The 17,746-nt window shown below is 40.2% G+C and overlaps 1 protein-coding gene across 9 annotated transcripts in view; it reads left to right on the top strand.

Annotated features, from left to right (window-relative positions):
- Positions 1–17,746, top strand: part of eml1 (EMAP like 1) — a 253,491-nt gene that overhangs the window by 215,149 nt on the left and 20,596 nt on the right. For all 9 annotated transcript variants that reach the window (XR_011960435.1, XM_072568529.1, XM_072568532.1 and 6 more), the window contains 6 exons: positions 2,568–2,722; positions 9,663–9,788; positions 10,581–10,712; positions 11,298–11,365; positions 14,358–14,446; positions 16,343–16,440. Coding sequence is in view for 8 of the 9 variants with exons in the window: in XM_072568529.1 (XP_072424630.1) it covers positions 2,568–2,722; positions 9,663–9,788; positions 10,581–10,712; positions 11,298–11,365; positions 14,358–14,446; positions 16,343–16,440 (668 nt within the window). In the remaining variant the exon portion in view is untranslated. The remainder of the gene's footprint in view (positions 1–2,567; positions 2,723–9,662; positions 9,789–10,580; positions 10,713–11,297; positions 11,366–14,357; positions 14,447–16,342; positions 16,441–17,746) is intronic.

The following is a 17,746-nucleotide window of genomic DNA, read 5'->3' as shown; positions in this document are numbered from 1 at the left end:
GCATTAGGAAGGCTATTCATTGCAAGTGATGAAGAATAAATCATATTCACAAGTCAGAACCTGTTATAATGAGAAACATGAATCTATACAAATTGTTGAGAATGACAACTTATTCTCCTCAAGTGGTTTGTTAGGCTCCAGTATAAAGGATTCTTAGAGACATAAAACTTTAATAAACCTGAACCAACTGACAAAGATAACAAGTGCTTGGGGTCCTGTCCTTATGCATGTTTCTGTGATCTATGTGCCTGGAAGTGTAAGCAGTGTATTATTGAAAGTCAGATATGTTCCTGAAGCTTAGGCAACAGGTAATCTTTAAGATTGTTGAAAACTATATGGAAGTGTTCAACCAAACAGAAGCAGTTTATTCAACCTTTACATCTGACAAAGCTGTGGGCTCATAATTAACCCCTAAAATTTCATTGCAGAACTCAGTGTTCAGTTGTTGAATTGCCCATGAGGGTTCACTGAAACTGTATGATCTAGTTTGACTATATTTCTGATCTGTTTACATATAGAAGTCACGTTTTAAAAGTTACTTGCAAGAGCAAGTAGGTCATGTTTATTGTACCTGCACAAAAAACAGTTAGTTTTATCTGACTATTAGCTTGCTTCCTTTGGGGAAGGAAGTCAGCTGTCTTCACCTAATTTGGCCTCCGTATGGCTGAATACCCTCAGCCATACAAGTGACGCTTAAGCATCTTCTCCACTATTCTATCCAAGCACTTAATTCAAGGGAAATTAGGAATAGACAACAAATGTTGTGACACCCACATCCATGAGAGATCAAACTAGGTGTTTCATTTGATGCTATAAAATATTATGGCTCAGCTTTTCATTGTTGAGCTGGGTAGATCTGGAAATTTGTTAAATCAACAGAGCCACTTGATTGGAATAGAGGTGAACCTGCTTCCCCTGAAAGTAGAGTTGAGGTGTCCACAGGGTTAGCAGAGTACCAAAGTGGACTGCTTAAAAGGCCTTCTTTGGCATTCTTGGACTGCCACAGTTGTGCAGTGACTTTCTAGGGCCTCTTGTCCTCAACCCCACCCACCCACTTCCTATGCCATCTCCATGTCAACTCATATCAACTTAAGGGCTGTTCATGCTATCTCATCCACTCCCCAGGCCTTATTTTACACCCACATCAGCACAATACCGACTCATGTACTGCACCAATCCCTGGTGGCACCTGCATACTTTACAAACCAATGAACCCTGTACAGAGGAGCCTCGATTATCCGAAGAAGTATTTCACTCGGTTAATCAAATTCCAGATAATCGAATGCCGGATAACGTAGTTTAGCCAAGCATCGGGACCTTGCGATCTTGCCGAATAATCTGATATTCAGATAATCGAAAACTGGAAAATCGAGGTACCTCTGTAGTAGCAATGATATTTTTGGAACTGCTTAAAAAAGCCCCAACTCTGAATTTTTTTGGATAAGACACTGGTGTTCCTACAACCCTGCTAATGTGCCAAACAGGCCATTAAAGTATCAATAAATAAATGCTTCAAGTATTTCATGCATTTAGATTTTGTGCAAATAAGCATTATGACATTAACAGGAGAGCTCATTGAGAAAACAATGTTCTAATAACCATGAAAGGCTGTAAATCAAGTCAATAGTTCTGTTCTGACTTTGGACTTTCAGTCTAGACTTTCAGTCAAGTCTACAGGATAATGCCAACAAGAATTGCAAGGGGCCAGGTAATGCCAACCCCACACCATGGCGCCTGCCAAGGTCAGTGGTACAGGAATCTCACAGCATACATACTTTTCCTGTGTGAGCAAAAATTGTTGGTACTAGGAATAGAACAGGAATCCCAGACTATTTTTAAATGGCTACCAAGTCATTGCAACTCTGCAAAAATCTGCGTCTCTGTTTCTGGAGAGGTATTGAAAATTCAGGCTGGCAATTAATGATGTTCTGCTAAAGATGAAACTTTAACCTAATATTTTTTGATATTTCAAAATGCTGTAGCAAAAATTGGAAAGGATAATTTTGAACTTGGAATTAGGCAAGTGATCTCACTATGAAGGAAGCAGCCGAGTACTTCTTAGACATTTGGTTTAAGTGGTTTCTGCTTAATCCTGAAACCAGAAGGTTTGCCTTGTGGGTTCTTCGGACATAGTGAAATAGGGGTGTAAAAATAAAATTAAAGCAGAATAAAACATGAAAAATAAACTTAAATACGTGACAAAGCAATCCATTAGGAGTGAGCTTTAGGAGTAAGCTTTCTCCTCTGTTTATATCTCAGGCTGTCCTGATATACCTTTTGAATCCAGTGCTGTGAATAGGATCAATGAAATTTATCAAACAAAGGAACTCACAGTGTTCATAGCAAAATTTGCCAAGCGCTAAAAGTTTAACTTCATCCTCTTCATGTAATTTGTTCATAAATACTGCTGCTAATAGCATGATCTTTTCCTAAGTGGCTTTGTGACCATTGAAGCAAATGTTACAATTTTTTAAAGAATTTGATGGAAAACGAATCTATTCAATTCTTTGTCCATTTTGTTTCTATTCTGTATGGTTGTATTGTATTATTGTGACATCTTATCTTAGGTACCAACCGCATTAGCTATGCTATTCAGGGGGCCCATGAAGGGGGTATATTTGCACTTTGCATGCTGCGTGATGGCACTCTCGTATCAGGTGGTGGAAAAGATCGGAAGTTGATCTCCTGGGACCGCAATTACCAGAAAATCCAAGAAACTGAGGTGAGACTTGTAATCCAGTAATAGAATCATTTCTCAACTCCTAGATAGCAACATAACAACTCTGGCTCTGTTATTGGATATTCCTAACTTGACTAATACGCCACTGAATTCACCTTCCTGGCAACATGCTATAGTTAGTTTAACTGGCTAGATCTTCAGATGTCTTATGAAGATTGTCCTGGAAATAATGTGCTAATCTTCATAATGATGAAGAACTGGGATATAGCACTTGAAGGATATTTATGTAACATGACTTATGGCAAGTGCAGCACGCTTAGGTGACATAGCTGACTGTGGAATTATGGTTTTCCAAATCTGAAATTTTCCTTACTGGTTTGTTTCTGACAAATTAATGGATGTTGATTACTATTGTAGTATGAAATTTCAAAGCCAGGAAGGCCAATACACCATGAAACAGGGGTCCTCCATTCCACTGGCATCAGGCATTGCAAACAGAAAGGGAAATTGAGGATTAACAAGAAGCTAGTTCTAGTATGTACATGGAACAAAGCCTGTGGGTTACACTGAGCTGAACTATTCTTTGTCGGCATCATGGCTCAGTGGTTAGCACGGCTGCCTCACAGCACCAGGGTCCCAGGTTCGATTCCAGCCTTGGGTGACTGTCTGTGTGGAGTTTGCACACTCTCCCCGTGTCTGTCTGGGTTTTCTCCTGGTGCTCTGGTTCCCTCCCACAATCCAAAGGCGTGCAGGGCAAGTGAATTGGCCATGCTAAATTGTCCCATAGTGTTAGGTGCATTAGTCAGAGGGAAGTCGGTCTGGGTGGGTTACTCTTCGGAGGGTCGGTGTGGATTGGTTGGGCCGAAGTCTATATCCACACTGTAAGGAATCTAGAATCATTAGCAGTATTCTCTTCTTGCACTACTGATCTGGGCAAATGGTAGGGATTGGGATATAGCCAACATTTGCTTGACAGACCTTAGCCTCTTAGCTGTACTGACAGCTTTCAAGGGATTGAGATTCTGGAGCGGATCACCCCATCATGGTCTTGGTTAGTCAAGGCACCAGGAGTTATTCTATGACTTTGTCACTTTGTTTCTGCCTTCCAGCAGGTCACTTCTGAACCATTTTCCAGGGCTGAAGTGAGTTCCTCACATTGGATGTAACCCCTGAATCACAGCACCACAGATCACTCTATGATTTTGCATTGCTGTATGACCCCACTTTACCTGAGTCAACCACACACTGACACTTCACGTTCCACAACACTGTTGAGTGAGCTGCTTGACTCTTTATCATCCTCCAGACTCTGCCCTCAGTCAGCTTTCCTCAGTGAACTGTTTTCTGAGACTGCCACTTGATGAGCATGTAGGCCCAGGGTGCCAGGCACACTGTATCGTATTCCCACCTCTGATATTCCAATTTCAGAGCAATATCCTGCACTGATTGGAAGATCAGTTTTTTGTCCCTGTGTTTCTCTCAGTCCTCTTGGATGCCATCATGAACCTGGCCTAGCCTTGAGTGATGATCAGTTCTCCATTCACTAACCCAGCTGTCACCTTCGGAAGGTGTGGTAAGGAGGTGGTTCACAGGAACAACTGGGTCTCATTCAGAGAAGAGATAGAGTGGAGAACAGCCTGTGAATGAGTGTGGGGTGTTATTATAATCATAAACTAGTTCCAGAATGTGCTCCAGTCCCATTACTATTGGGCTCAAGCACTGGAACATCTAGAAGTTTGTTGGTGAGTAGGGATCCCATGCTGGGGTGAACTCACTTCCTTGCTTTGGCCAAAGTATAACTCTGCCAGTATCCACAGTAGTCATCAGTAGCAGCAGCCATCTCAAGCCAGAAACAACACCCTCTGGGCAGGGCAATGATCTTTTCGGTCACTTGGTGTCCTGCTTGGTCATGAGCTGCAACCAACATTTGACACTTGAGGCTGGCAGAAAGAATGATTTACTTCACCCTCCCCTCCCCTTTGTCATGAACCAGCCAATGGAGGATTTCATCCACCTCTCTGATCCTCTCCCAGCACCTTGGCAGTTTCCACACTGGCTTGGACTCTTTTATCAGCTTGATGGATGTTTGATCTTCCAGTTGTGGTGCAGTTTACTGATGCTGTTCCAGTCAGCTGAAATTGTCTGAGGTCTTCCTTTGAGATAGGAGCCAATGGTAAAACCAGACCTGGTCTACCTGTCTGGATCTGTACCTTGCTCATAAGTAACATTCCACTGGATCTTAGTCTGAATGTCGTAGGGAATTGGGATCAGAATCCTGCTTTTGACTTGAGGTATGGAAATGGGCATAGCATCAGCTCCAGTCAAGCAGATTCCCTTCAGTGGACTGTTTTTTTGACAAAGGGCTTTCGAATTTGCCTGATCTGTACTAGACCTGGAATCAAAACTGTGCAAGTTCAGTAGCCCACAGGATATGTGTTTCGCCCAGCTTGACGGTTGTTTGGTAGTAGCTAAGTCGGTTGTTCTTGGAAAGATTTCAAACTCAATACTTCAGTTATAAGGATAGATTGAAGAGGTTGGAACTGTTCGCCTCGAAGAGAAGGCCAAGGGTAGATTTGATAGAGGTTTTCAAAATCCTGAGCACACTGGAAAGAGTGGGTGAGGAGAAGATCCTGAAAGGAACAAGAATGAAAGGACATAAATTTCAAGTCATGTGCAAACAAAATCAAGGCTGGTGTGGTAGTTAGGGCCTGAAATGCACTGCTTGGAGATGAGGTGGAGGCAGGTTCAATTGAGGAATGCAGATGGGCATTTGTTGATTATTCAGATAGAAACAGTGTGCACAGTTAGGGGCAAAAGGCAGGAGATTGGCACTCATGTATAGAACCGGTACAGGTAGGATTGGTCAAATGGCTTCCTTCTGGACTGAAACAATCCTGTGATTCTGTGAACTCTGATCAACCGAAATGTCTCTGAACCGTTGGGAAGTAGTCCACTTCAAAGTTCAAGTTTCATTTTGGAATAATTCTCTGTATTCCTCTCATTCAGCTTGAGATTCTGACTGGTGGAAGCGATTACCGCCCTTTGCTGCCCTTGAAGCTATGACTCTTAAATCAAGGAAAGGGTGATGATTTCCAGTCTGGAAGGGAGATGGAGAACTGGGCAGTCAAGGAGCACATGATAAGACAAGTTTCTGTTTGACTGTGCAGAAACAGTCATCACATGTTGGGATCCAACTCCCTCAGATGTTACGTAAAGTACCACACTTCCTTTTCCAACCTTTCCTTTAGATTAGATTACTTACAGTGTGGAACAGGCCCTTCGGCCCAACAAGTCCACACCGCCCCGCCGAAGCGCAACCCACCCATACCCCTACATCTACCCCTTACCTAACACTACGGGCAATTTAGCATGGCCAATTCACCTGACCTGCACATTTTTGGACTGTGGGAGGAAACCGGAGCACCCGGAGGAAACCCACACAGACACGAGGAGAATGTGCAAACTCCACACAGTCAGTCGCCTGAGGCGAGAATTGAACCCAGGTCTCTGGTGCTGTGAGGCAGCAGTGCTAACCACTGTGCCACCGTGCTGCCCTTTAGCATGCTCTGATGTCTTCAGCAAATTGTGGAAAGGGGCAGCCAGCTGTGCATAGCTTTTCACAAACTTCCTAAAGCATACCACCAAACCAATGAACCCTTGGGGAACCCAAGGAGGTTCCTCCTTGTCTTGGGCCAAGGCTAGTCCTCTGCCACATGGATTTTTTTCATTGCCAGGAGTAATGCATTCCTCTGTAACAAAGTGACCCAGGAACTTTACTTCTTTCCAGAAGAATTGGTACTTCTCTGCTTTAATTTTCAAGTTGAACTGTGACAAGTGAGCTAAGGCAGTGTTTAGCCTTTGCAAGGATCTCTCGGAATGTCAAGCCAAAGGTAAGTATATTGTCCAGATGGATAAGGAGGGACTGGAAATTAAAATCACCAAAAGTAGTACTTATCATACTCATGGAGGTGGCAAGGCATTACAGGGTCCAAATGGCATTCTGGTGTATTTCTAAAGTTCCTGGTGCCTATTCAGAATGCTTCTCCTTAGTGTTTTGTTCTGTAATGGGGAGGCGGTTTTATAACTGTGGACCAAATCAAGATGACAGAAACACTTTGCACGTTTGAGAACTTACAATGCTTCCTCATGAGAGGAATCCTAGTTAGAGGGGAAGCACCTTATGAGGTTTTGCATCGACTGCCCAGTAAACCACACGGATTCCCTCTGCCAATGCCCATACCTCCAGTGATCCTGAATCAGCTTTGGCCTCCCTCAAGGACATTACCAGCTTCAACTCTTCCACCATCTGCTCCGTCTTGGCCAGATGCCTTTCAACCTCCTCCCCAGTGATTGGACAGATGTGCTATGGAATCCTGTCAACAACGGCAGAAGTTTAATATGAGATTTGAACACATGGAAAGCCCAAAGATCATGAATCAGAGATTCCAAATTCCACTGCCATCTGGTCATTTCACACATGAAGGGAGTTTAAGTACATAAATGGAACTATTTAAACTATACACCTCGAACAAAGCCTGAGAGTTACATTCGGTTGAGGAATCCCTTGTCAATTTGATCCTCCTTCCATCAAAGACAGTTTGTTTACTCCAGTGGGAGTCCATCTGAGTATGCCAGTTGTCCTCCTTCACTGTCACCACCTGCTGGTGGAGGTCTCAGTGAACTGCTCAGTTTTCTTCCACAGTGCCCTCCATCACATTGCCACCTGCTGCTGGAGGTCCGAGTACACTATATTTAATCAGCAAATTCAATCATTGGATTGAATCTTGCATTTTATTGGCTAGGTCTGAATTGCAGTGAATTTCTTGGAAGAATTTCTGCTGCAAGGCCTAGTGAGATTTATCGCCTGGTCTTACCAAACTCAGGACCTACTCTGCCCATACACCTTCATGTCTGACTCTGGCCCCATCTTAACATGTGCTGTTCCCGCCCCCCCACCCACTCAATTTCCCAATTATTTTCTTTCATCACAAGTAGGCTGTTAATAGAGGCAGGGTTCCAAGTGAGCCACAAACCAGACAGATGAAGAGTCTGAAATGTTTCACAGATCAATATAGTGGTCATTCTGGAATCACTGTATGCATTAAGCCATCTGGAACTTCCTGTATGATGGCCAAGCTCTGCATTTCGTTTTCATCAATATCAAGCCTTAAAAATTACCTTTACAACATAAGTCTGACAGAAAAAAGCTTTGCACTCAACCTAATTTGTTTATTACCTCACCATCTTTCCCTGTTGATCAATCATTGATGGAGAGGGATCTGTTAAAAGTGAATTTATGTAATTTTATGCAATGTATTTTTAAGATAGTAAGATCTTGGCACTGGCCAAGAGAGTTGGTGAATAAGATTTGGCACCAAGCTAAATGAGAGAATTGGGGCTGACCAAAGACTAAAAACTTGATCAAAGAAGAGAAATTTTTAAAGAAGTACTATAAAGAAGGATGGATGGAGAGATTTAGGGAAGCAGTTCCAGAGCTTAGAACTGTGGTAGCTGGAGGAATGGTCACCATTGATGGAATGTTTAAAATCATGGATGCTCAAGAGACCAAAATTAGAGGAACATGGCTATTTTGAATGATTGTGGGGTTAGCGGATATTGCAAAGATAGAGAGGAACAAGGTTTTGGAAGGATTTGTAAACAAGGAAATGAATTTTAAAATGTAGTTGTTGCTTAATCAGTAACGTATGTTGGAGCTTGCTCTATCTTTTACAAGCAAATACGTTTGTGAGTATAATTATTTTTAGTACTTGGCAATATTGTAAACATTTTCTGTGTTCGCAAACAAACTCTTCAAAATTAGAAGTAATTTGTTTGAATCAAACTGGGCCTCTCCACCCAGATTTATGACTATAAAAAGCAGTTAAGTTTTCAAAAATACATTCAGAGGACTAAATCTCCTTGATTTGGGGCATTGCGTCTCCTGCTACTGCATTATTCAACTTGTTTTTAAGTGTCTGATTGATCATCTGTTGGAATTGATCTAAAAACTTTCCAGAAAGATTATTTCCATTGGTTTAATTCAAATAATGTCCACTTTAATGTTGCTCAAGCTTAATTGTAAAAAGTAACTTATTTCTCATGTTAACCCTCACCAAACTTCTTTATTTATATATGTGTATGTTCTAAAATAAAAACAAGGTAAGAACTGAATAGGCCTGCCTCCAAATCCTGCCCAGATTAAGTGCATACCTCTTATCATCGTATGGAAAGTAAGTTTAGGTCATTTCAATCTACTTGCTGACCTCACGGTATCAACAGCTTACTATATCAATGAATTGGATACACCAGTGTTGGACTGGGATGTGCAAAGTTAAAAATCACACAACACCAGAATATAGTCCAACAGGTTTACTTGAAAGCACTAGCTTTCGGAGTGCTACTCCTTCATCAGGTGCAGCGCTCCAAAAGCTAGTGCTTTCAAATAAACCTGTTGGACTATAATCTGGTGTTGTGTGATTTTTAACTTACTATATCAAATAATCAAGTATATCCATTGTTGGATAAAGTAGAGGAAACTTCTGTACACTCAATTTAGGGATGGTGTTTGACCCTGAAAAACAGGAAAATAAAATGTACTCCCTAGTCATAAGTGCTTTGTCATCTCCACTGCTGCTTTGCTTGTCTGTTTTATAAGATAAAATAAAGTAATACCTTTCATATGGTGAAGAAATACCACTTTGATTATCTAAATATTATCAGTTGCAGGGTTACATTTTTAAAATTCCCAAAATGAATAGGTCCGTGGAACCAGATGATAACATCTCTATCCTGTGACGCCAACAGTCTTAAAATCTGCCAAAAGTTTAGTGCAATAATACAAGTATATCCAGTTTGTAAGTGTGATTCCATAGCACTGTTATTTTGATGTTAGAATCATCCTGTCAACAGGGTAAATAGCATTTCTTGTGTTGGTCAGACTTACATAGAATCTGACTGTTAACCCTTCTTCTTTTTAATGAAGGTTCCTGAGCAGTTTGGTCCAGTCAGGACAGTGACTAAAGGAAGGGGAGAAGTATTGTTAATTGGCACAACAAGGAATTTCATTCTACAAGGCACTTTATCTGGAGACTTTCACCCTATCACCCAGGTAGGAGCAGATGATTACAAAACATGCCTGCAGTTTCCTTGGGTTGCTGGAAGGAATCTTCATAAATCATTACTGCAGTTGCAACCATAGGGCATAAACCATCCTCAATTCTACCCCTGATTAATTCCAATTGCAAATCACTCATGTGGAACCTGCCACAGTCAAAGTGACCATTCAGACTTGAGATTTATACCCATCTTTTTGTAAGGCCCAGAGCAGGTTGGCTTTCTATCTCTGAGATTATTCTTGGCTATGGTATAACACTGCAAAGATAATGGGCAACAGTGTGAATTTCAATTGCTGCTCTGGTATTTCGGTTCACTGCAGCTGGGGAGGCGACATTTGCTTTTATTGTTCATCATGCACAGTGACCAATGAATCTTCTTAGTAATAAATATTCAATGACATTTGAAGACATTAGTGAGCAGTCAACTGTAGTGTCTTGGAGAGAATTAGTCCCTCTTTGTGCAGGCTACCCACTTGCAATCCTGTTAACCAGAGAAATCCTTTTAGACGATAAATGTATCAAACTTCTCAAACTAAGACCAAGCTGGCCAGTAATATTTCATATTCATTGTTTTTATTGCTAATTTTATTTTGCTGAGAGATAAATGACCAAAGAAATTATTTTAGGTAACCTTGTCACAGCAAATCACGTTTATATTCTCCTTCTCTCCCCAGGCATTGCCTGTGTTATTCTGAATTTGATCTCTGGATTTTTTTTTTAATTTTAGCTCTCCAGATTGATTTCAAAAGCATTCATTTTCATTACTTCTTTTACAATATATGTAGGGTCACACAGATGAACTGTGGGGTTTGGCCAGTCATCCAAATAAGGAACAGTTCCTAACATGTGGACATGACAAACATATCACTCTATGGGATGCTGTCACCCATCAGACCATATGGAGCAAAATCATAGAGGTATCTTTACTTCATCGATTTTCTTATTGGAAATTGGAAAACTTGGATTATTGCATAACATTACCCAGCTTGAAACGAATGGCAAAACTATGAGATTATTGAAGAATTAGTTAGAACTTTACGCTTTAAAAGCTTGTGGAGGAAAATAAAAAGTTCCAGATTCAGGCAAAGTTTCACCAAAGAATGACTGTTAATAGCAAAATAATAGGGGAAGAAACATGTAGGAAGGTGCACTTAGATTTTAGGACAAACAAAACAGGAATAATAGAGGGGAATTGAAAACAGAGATCAAAAAGATAAATTTTATTTAAGCCATTCAAATGATTTTTGCCCAGTATTTAAATAACTTTAACTAGTGGGAAGAAGCAGGCTTTTGCACAGCAAATCTACGATATGGTTGAAGCATCGTTTAATTATTAAAACACTGTTATTGTAAGGAAATGTGTGCTTAGCAGGAAACATTCCACCTACATAATTACTGTACATGTTCAAACAAATCAGATTTAAAACCTCTCAGTGCTGTGAGGTTCAATTAGTCTATTACTAACAGTCTGTGCTTCTGAATATGTTTTCTTGAAATTCTAGGACCCAGCCCAGTCTGCTGGTTTTCACCCATCAGGATGTGTTGTTGCTATAGGAACTCAAACTGGAAGGTGAGTGTGAATAAGAAGCTTCTGCATCAGTCACTCTCGACAATGACAACTGCTGTTTTGTTTAAGGTATTTATTAATGTAAATTTAGAGCGGAAAAAATAAATAAAATTTGTTATGCACAGATGAAATTTCTAAAGTTAAAAACAATTATAGCCGAGACCTTATTTTTAGAAGTGGGAGAGTTTCCAGGAAGGAACCTGAAGCCTACTAAAGTGAGAAAACCCACTGGATCTTCTGGTAATCTGGTAGCTGATTGGCTGCTGGTGGGCCTTCCAAATAAAGGATAGGATCCTGGAGCAGGAACTCCTGCCTTCCTAGAGCTACTGGTCAATCAGAAGCTGGTATGCCTAGAATTGAGCAGTTCTGTGGTGGAGGTTACATTGTTGCAACATGACAAAATACTTGGATAACCAGGATGGAGGATTGCTGATGGTAAAACTGAGTGTTGTTTGGTGGCAGGTGGCAGTGGTGATTTCAAATGTTTGAGTGGCAGAAAGAGAGGTGGGGTCAGGAGGATGGGAAGTGAGGTCAGGTGGGTGGTTCTCAAAGGCAACCCCCCCTTACCACCTCCACCTCCGTCATAGGATTTGTCCCTTGGCAGTGGCCAACTGAGGGCATATTGAGGGACTTTACCCTCCCACCCCCATCCCAATGTAAGCTGACTGTTTCTCATCTCACCTGAGGCCAAAATGATTGCACCCCAAAAAAGATGAGGCCCTTAAGTCATCATTAACTTTGTTAGGGCAGGTTCAGGAATTCCTATCTGCTACCATCTCAGCAAAATTAAATCTACTTCCCACATGAAGACCTGAAAACTTACACCCTATGATTTCAATCATCGTTTATATTAGAAGAAGAAATAATCAAGAATTTCTGGTTTTTTTTGCTTGAACTGGAGAGTTCTGCAACAAAAGTCAAACCTATTGGTAAGCCAAGGATTGTCTGCCAGCACTGAAATGTGTTGTATATTTGAATGAATAAGGACCGCTTTGCTATGGTTTTTAAGTACAAATTAGTCATTTTAAATGCTAATAGAAATATGGTAGATTTGGACAGACCAATCATTTGGAACTATTTGAAAAACAATACATGGACCTGTTTAAATCGTACCAATGGAAATGATTTTTTTAATATCATTATTCATTCGTGGGATGTGGGTGCCACTGACTGGCCAGCATTTATTGTTTGCCCCTAGTTGCCCTGGTCGAGGTGGTGGTGAGTTATCTTCTTGAACTGCTTTATCCTGCTTTTTGGGGACAGGACATACCTGGACAATTTTTCACTTTGTCAGGTAGATGTTAGTAGTGTAACTGCAAACTCCAGTATTACCGAGCAAAAATTAATTGTCATCAGTATCTGTTGTTGTTGGGCACGCAGTAATAAATCATCTTACCTGAGATCCAACCAAACTGACAGAAGAGTAACACAAACAAAATCTGTGTTTTGTTACTGTGGTCAGTTACACAATAAAATCTCCTGTGGTGGTGATTGTTCAACACAGTGGATTGTGCATACGATTTTCTTCATAAGTAGAACAACTCCATTTTCACCGTCCTGTCCTAAAGTGGCTTAACTTTATGGACTACATTTTCACTACTGAGACAAATAATTCAAGTTGGAGATTTCCTGAGTTGGCTGATCTGTTTCAGTATAAAGAATTCTGTTGCATACAGATTTTGCTCCAGGAAAGCACCAGCCTCATTCCATTGGCTCTTCTGCCTCTGGAGGCCATTCAGAGGCAGCCTTGGAGGTGAGTGAGAACCAAGATGGATGAGTTAGATAGCTCACCTCAGTTCCATGAGAATCCACCCCATTTTGTAAAATGTTAGGCCTTGTAACCTTTAACCCTCATTCTCCCAAACCCCACATGCTCCTTCCATGCAATTTGACACCTCCCATACAGGCTCCTTGAATATTACCCAGTATTGACAGAACTCAGGAGAAAGGTGCGAATGAAAACAATAATTCTCTAACAATCTAGTAGAGTTGTCTTTTTTTAACATATGAGACTGAATAATTTCAATCATGAAAGCTGTTGAAAAATTTTAAATCCCCTCAAGGAGTCAAATCATTAAAATTCTATTCAGTAACCACATCAAAGGCATGTAATCCTTTAATAGCTTCTTTAAAATAGTCAATCATATGTCAGCTCAACCCTAATCTTTCACATACTTAGTTTTGAACCTGTGAAACTCACCCAAACTTTCAGAAGTAGCCTAGTCCTTGGAAAATGTCAATAATGGACTCTATTGAAACTATATAAATACATGGCAATTTATATAACAATTGGCCTGTCAATCAGTGCTGTGTTTTATGTTTCCTTTAGTTGACAGCTTTAAATTGTTTCATTTTTAGAAGGCTATGGCTTTAAATAACTTTTGTTGTGTCATCATAGTCTTACCAGACAATAGGGGCTGCTCTCTCTTATTAGAGAGAAGTGACTGGTGGTGATTTAACCTGAGGGCCACCAGACCTCAGGCAAGGGAAGAGGTTGAGAAGGAGAGTCCTTCATGGTAACCTCAAACCAGTGATGGGAATTGAACCCACATTGTTGGCATCACATTGCTCTGTAAACCAGCAATCCAGCCAACTGAGCTAAACTGATTCTCTAAATAACTTTAAACTTAATATTGGAAGAGATTTTATCTGCCATTCCAGAATGTTACATCTTTTCCATCAATTCAAGATTCCCACACTGTGGGTTAAGGCCCTTAGAACAACATAAATGGAGTCTGTTTAACCCCAGCACTTATTTCAAATGGCCCAGTAGACTAGTGTTTTATATTTGTGCAATTCCCACTCCATCCCCTTTTCCTACAAGTATGAAATCATATTGACTGGAAATGGAGGCAGGACTTCAAAACTGCAAACATACAAACCCGTATGTAGAGTAATGCCAGCAAAAGTTGATATGCAATCTGATTCGCTCTGCAGTTGAGGTTGTTTGGTGTACTTAATTAGGCTTCAATGGAATCATCATTTGATTTTTCAGGTGGTTGGTTCTGGATACAGAGTCAAAGGATCTGGTGACTGTTCACACAGATGGAAATGAACAGCTCTCAGTCATGCGTTATTCACCAGGTAACCACCACTTTTAAATAGTTCACTAGAAGCTTATATTTAGCAAAGAAGAAATTATTCCAAACCTCTTCACTGACTGGTGTAACTTCTCACAGCTTAAGGTTTATAGATGTGTATTGGGAAATTATTATTTTCACTTTAGTAGTGATTATTTTTTAAATGTTCTAGTTGATGTGCTAGAAGTAACTTATCATCACAGCACAGATCAAGTTTTTCATTTTCAATAATTATTGCTTTTCATTTGGAAGATAAAACGAAACCTTGATTTTAAAAAAAAGTGGAAAGTATAGATATCTGAGACCGATGGGATAGCTCAACAAAGCTGTGATGGGTTTACTGATCTTATTTTTATATTGTGCCATTCTAGGATTGTTTTTGCTAAAATGAATTTCAAACATTTAAATCATTTTTGTCTGTTTTTTTTCTGCAAGATCTTGGTCTCTGATCTTGACAAGAATTGTCCACTCAGGTGTTTTCTAAGCTATATATTTTCAGAATTTACATTACTGTTCTTTGTTTCCTGAATAAATTTTCTATCAATGTATTTGTTGTCTTCTCACATCATGATAGTTTACCATTGATGACAGACTATTCATATCACAAATTTCCCTGTAGCTGCTGTGTAACTGTAAGAAATGGCTGGCAAACAGTAATTCTGACAGAAGACCATATGCCATTTACAGCCTGGCTGACCAAATTTCTTCAGGAAGGAGAAAGGAGTCTGATTATCAGCAAATGTTAGATATTCAGATATCTAGAATGCCTTGATTGGCAGTCTCTTTGTTTTCGATTTTGTTGTTGTTGGTTCTAAGACTAACCTAGATCCTCTGACTTGTGGCTCTAAATGGTTGTTAGCTCTTACTAAAGCTGCACTGTTTCAATTTTCTGGCTCTTGTGTTTAAAAACGTCTTTGTGTTATTATCAATTTTTTGTTCCAGATTTCAATTTCTAAGCAAATTGATATTTAGTATTTCTGAGGTCTATTGGTTTTATTTACATAATTTCCTCTGTACTTTGCAAGTGAGAGATGCTAATGTAAATATTAAAGATCTGACTACCAACTGCAGAATAAACTGACAGGTAGCTTTATGTTAAAGGTTGAGAGAGAGAATTGGACAATTAGTATTTAAATAACTTCAGCAAAATGTGTATTTGCTGGCACCCTAATTAGATGTATCTCTTTTTTGGTTTGAATCAAAAATACAATTAGCATTACAAGTGTTTAATGTTAGTCTTTACTGATACAATCACAAGTCTACGTCAGGACAAATAATCATATTTATGTCAGCATTATATCATTGACAATATCAAGCTTAATTCTGAATGTGACACAGACAGTCATTGAAATATAGTGACTGCATGATAGGATTAAAAGTAATCAAAACTGGTGAAGGATGATTTTTGTGATAGTAATCTTTAACTGATTAGATTACTTACAGTTTGGACACAGGCCCTTCGGTCCAGCAAGTCCACTCCAACCCGCCGAAGCCCAACCCACCCATTACCCCACATTTACCCCTTTACCTAACATTACGGGCAATTTAGCATGGCTAATTCACCTGACCTGCACATCTTTGGACTGTGGGAGGAAACCGGAGCACCTGGAGGAAACCCATGCAGACATGGGGCGAATGTGCAAACTCCACACAGTCAGTCACCTGAGTCAGGAATTGAACCTGGGTCTCTGGCGCTGTGAGGCAGCAGTGTTAACCACTGTGCCACCGTGCTGCCCACTGCCACTGTGCCGCCCACAAATATATTCCTGTACTCCTGTACTATTAGTAATGTCAACCAGTGACATTTTGTTTTAGTTGAGTGGGACATTGTACTTTCTAACTGCACAGGTTTATTCCAATTTCATTATGAGTAATCTATTCTACTTTGTGCTTTTTTTAGAGGGAAATTACTTAGCAATTGGCTCCCATGATAATTATATTTACATCTACACAGTTAATGAAAATGGCAGAAAATACAGCCGAGTTGGTAAATGCTCAGTAAGTTACATTTAATAAAAGTTGAAACTGCAATGCATGTTGATTTTGTGTTAGAACAGTGGTTTATTAAATCAGTGAGAGTAGTGTTACGTACTAATTAGGCCATCCTGTCCAGTGAGCCCATGATTATGGCTGATCAAACACTTCAGTGCCTTTTATCCACACTATCCCTATCACTATATTCACCATTGATAATCAAAACTGTATCAACTGTTATTTTAAATATGTTCAAAGACTGAACTTTCACAACATTTTGGGAAGAGAATTACAAACATTTATTGCCTTCTGGGTGAAGAAATGTCTCCTTAGTTCTGTCCTACTGACTTCCCACTTATTTTACAGGATACCGTATCTATTCTTGTAAATATTTTGTAAGTTTGAATGAGATCACCTCTCATTCTTCAACACTGTAGAGATAGCAGGCCCAGCTTCCCAATCACTCTTCATAGGACAGTACTGCCAACCCAGGAACAAGTCTGGTGAACTTTTGTTACACTCCCTCTATGGCAATTATATGTTTCCTGAGGTAAAGAGACCAAAACTGCATACAGTACTCCAGGTGCACTCTCAATATGCTCACCTACAATTGAAGCAAGACTTCACTACTCCTGTACTCAAATCCTCGTGAAAAGGCTGTCGTTCAGTTAGCCTTGCTAACAGTTTACTGCACCTGCGTGTTAGCTCTCAGCTGCTTATTGGTAAGAACACACATATCTCTCACTTATTAAGAAAATTCGGCACATTGGCGTTCTTCCTACCAAAGTGGGTAACCTCTGCATTTTTTCACGCTGTATTTCATTTGCAATGATCTTGCCAACTCACTAGGCCTGTCCAAATCCTCCTGAAAACATTTTATATCTTCCTCCCACCAAGCACTCCTGCTTGGCTTTGTAACATTTACAAATTTAGAAATATTATATTTGGTCCTCTGTGACCTTATAGAGAATTTATAAAATGACGAAGGGCATCGATAGTATTAATAGGCAAGGTCTTTTCCCTGGGGTGGGGAGTCAAGAACTAGAGGGCATAGGTTTAGGGTGAGAAGGAAAAGATATAAAAGAGATGTCAGGGGCAATGTTTTCATGCAGAGAGTGGTGTCTGGGTGGAATGAGCTGCCAGAGGACGTAGTGGAGGCTGGTACAATTGCAACCTGTAAAAGGCATCTGGATGGGTATATGAATAGGAAGGGTTTGGACAGATATGGGCCAGGTGCTGGCAGATGGGACTAGATTGGGTTGGGATATCTGGTTGGCATGGATGAGTTGGACCGAAAGGTCTGTTTCTGTGCTGCACATCTCTTTGACTC

The sequence above is a fragment of the Chiloscyllium punctatum genome, chromosome 4, assembly GCF_047496795.1.
Source record: "Chiloscyllium punctatum isolate Juve2018m chromosome 4, sChiPun1.3, whole genome shotgun sequence".
Classification (NCBI taxonomy): Eukaryota; Metazoa; Chordata; class Chondrichthyes; order Orectolobiformes; family Hemiscylliidae; genus Chiloscyllium; species Chiloscyllium punctatum.
The sequence above is the reverse complement of the archived record's forward strand: the minus strand, read 5'-3'. Positions and strand labels throughout refer to the sequence as shown.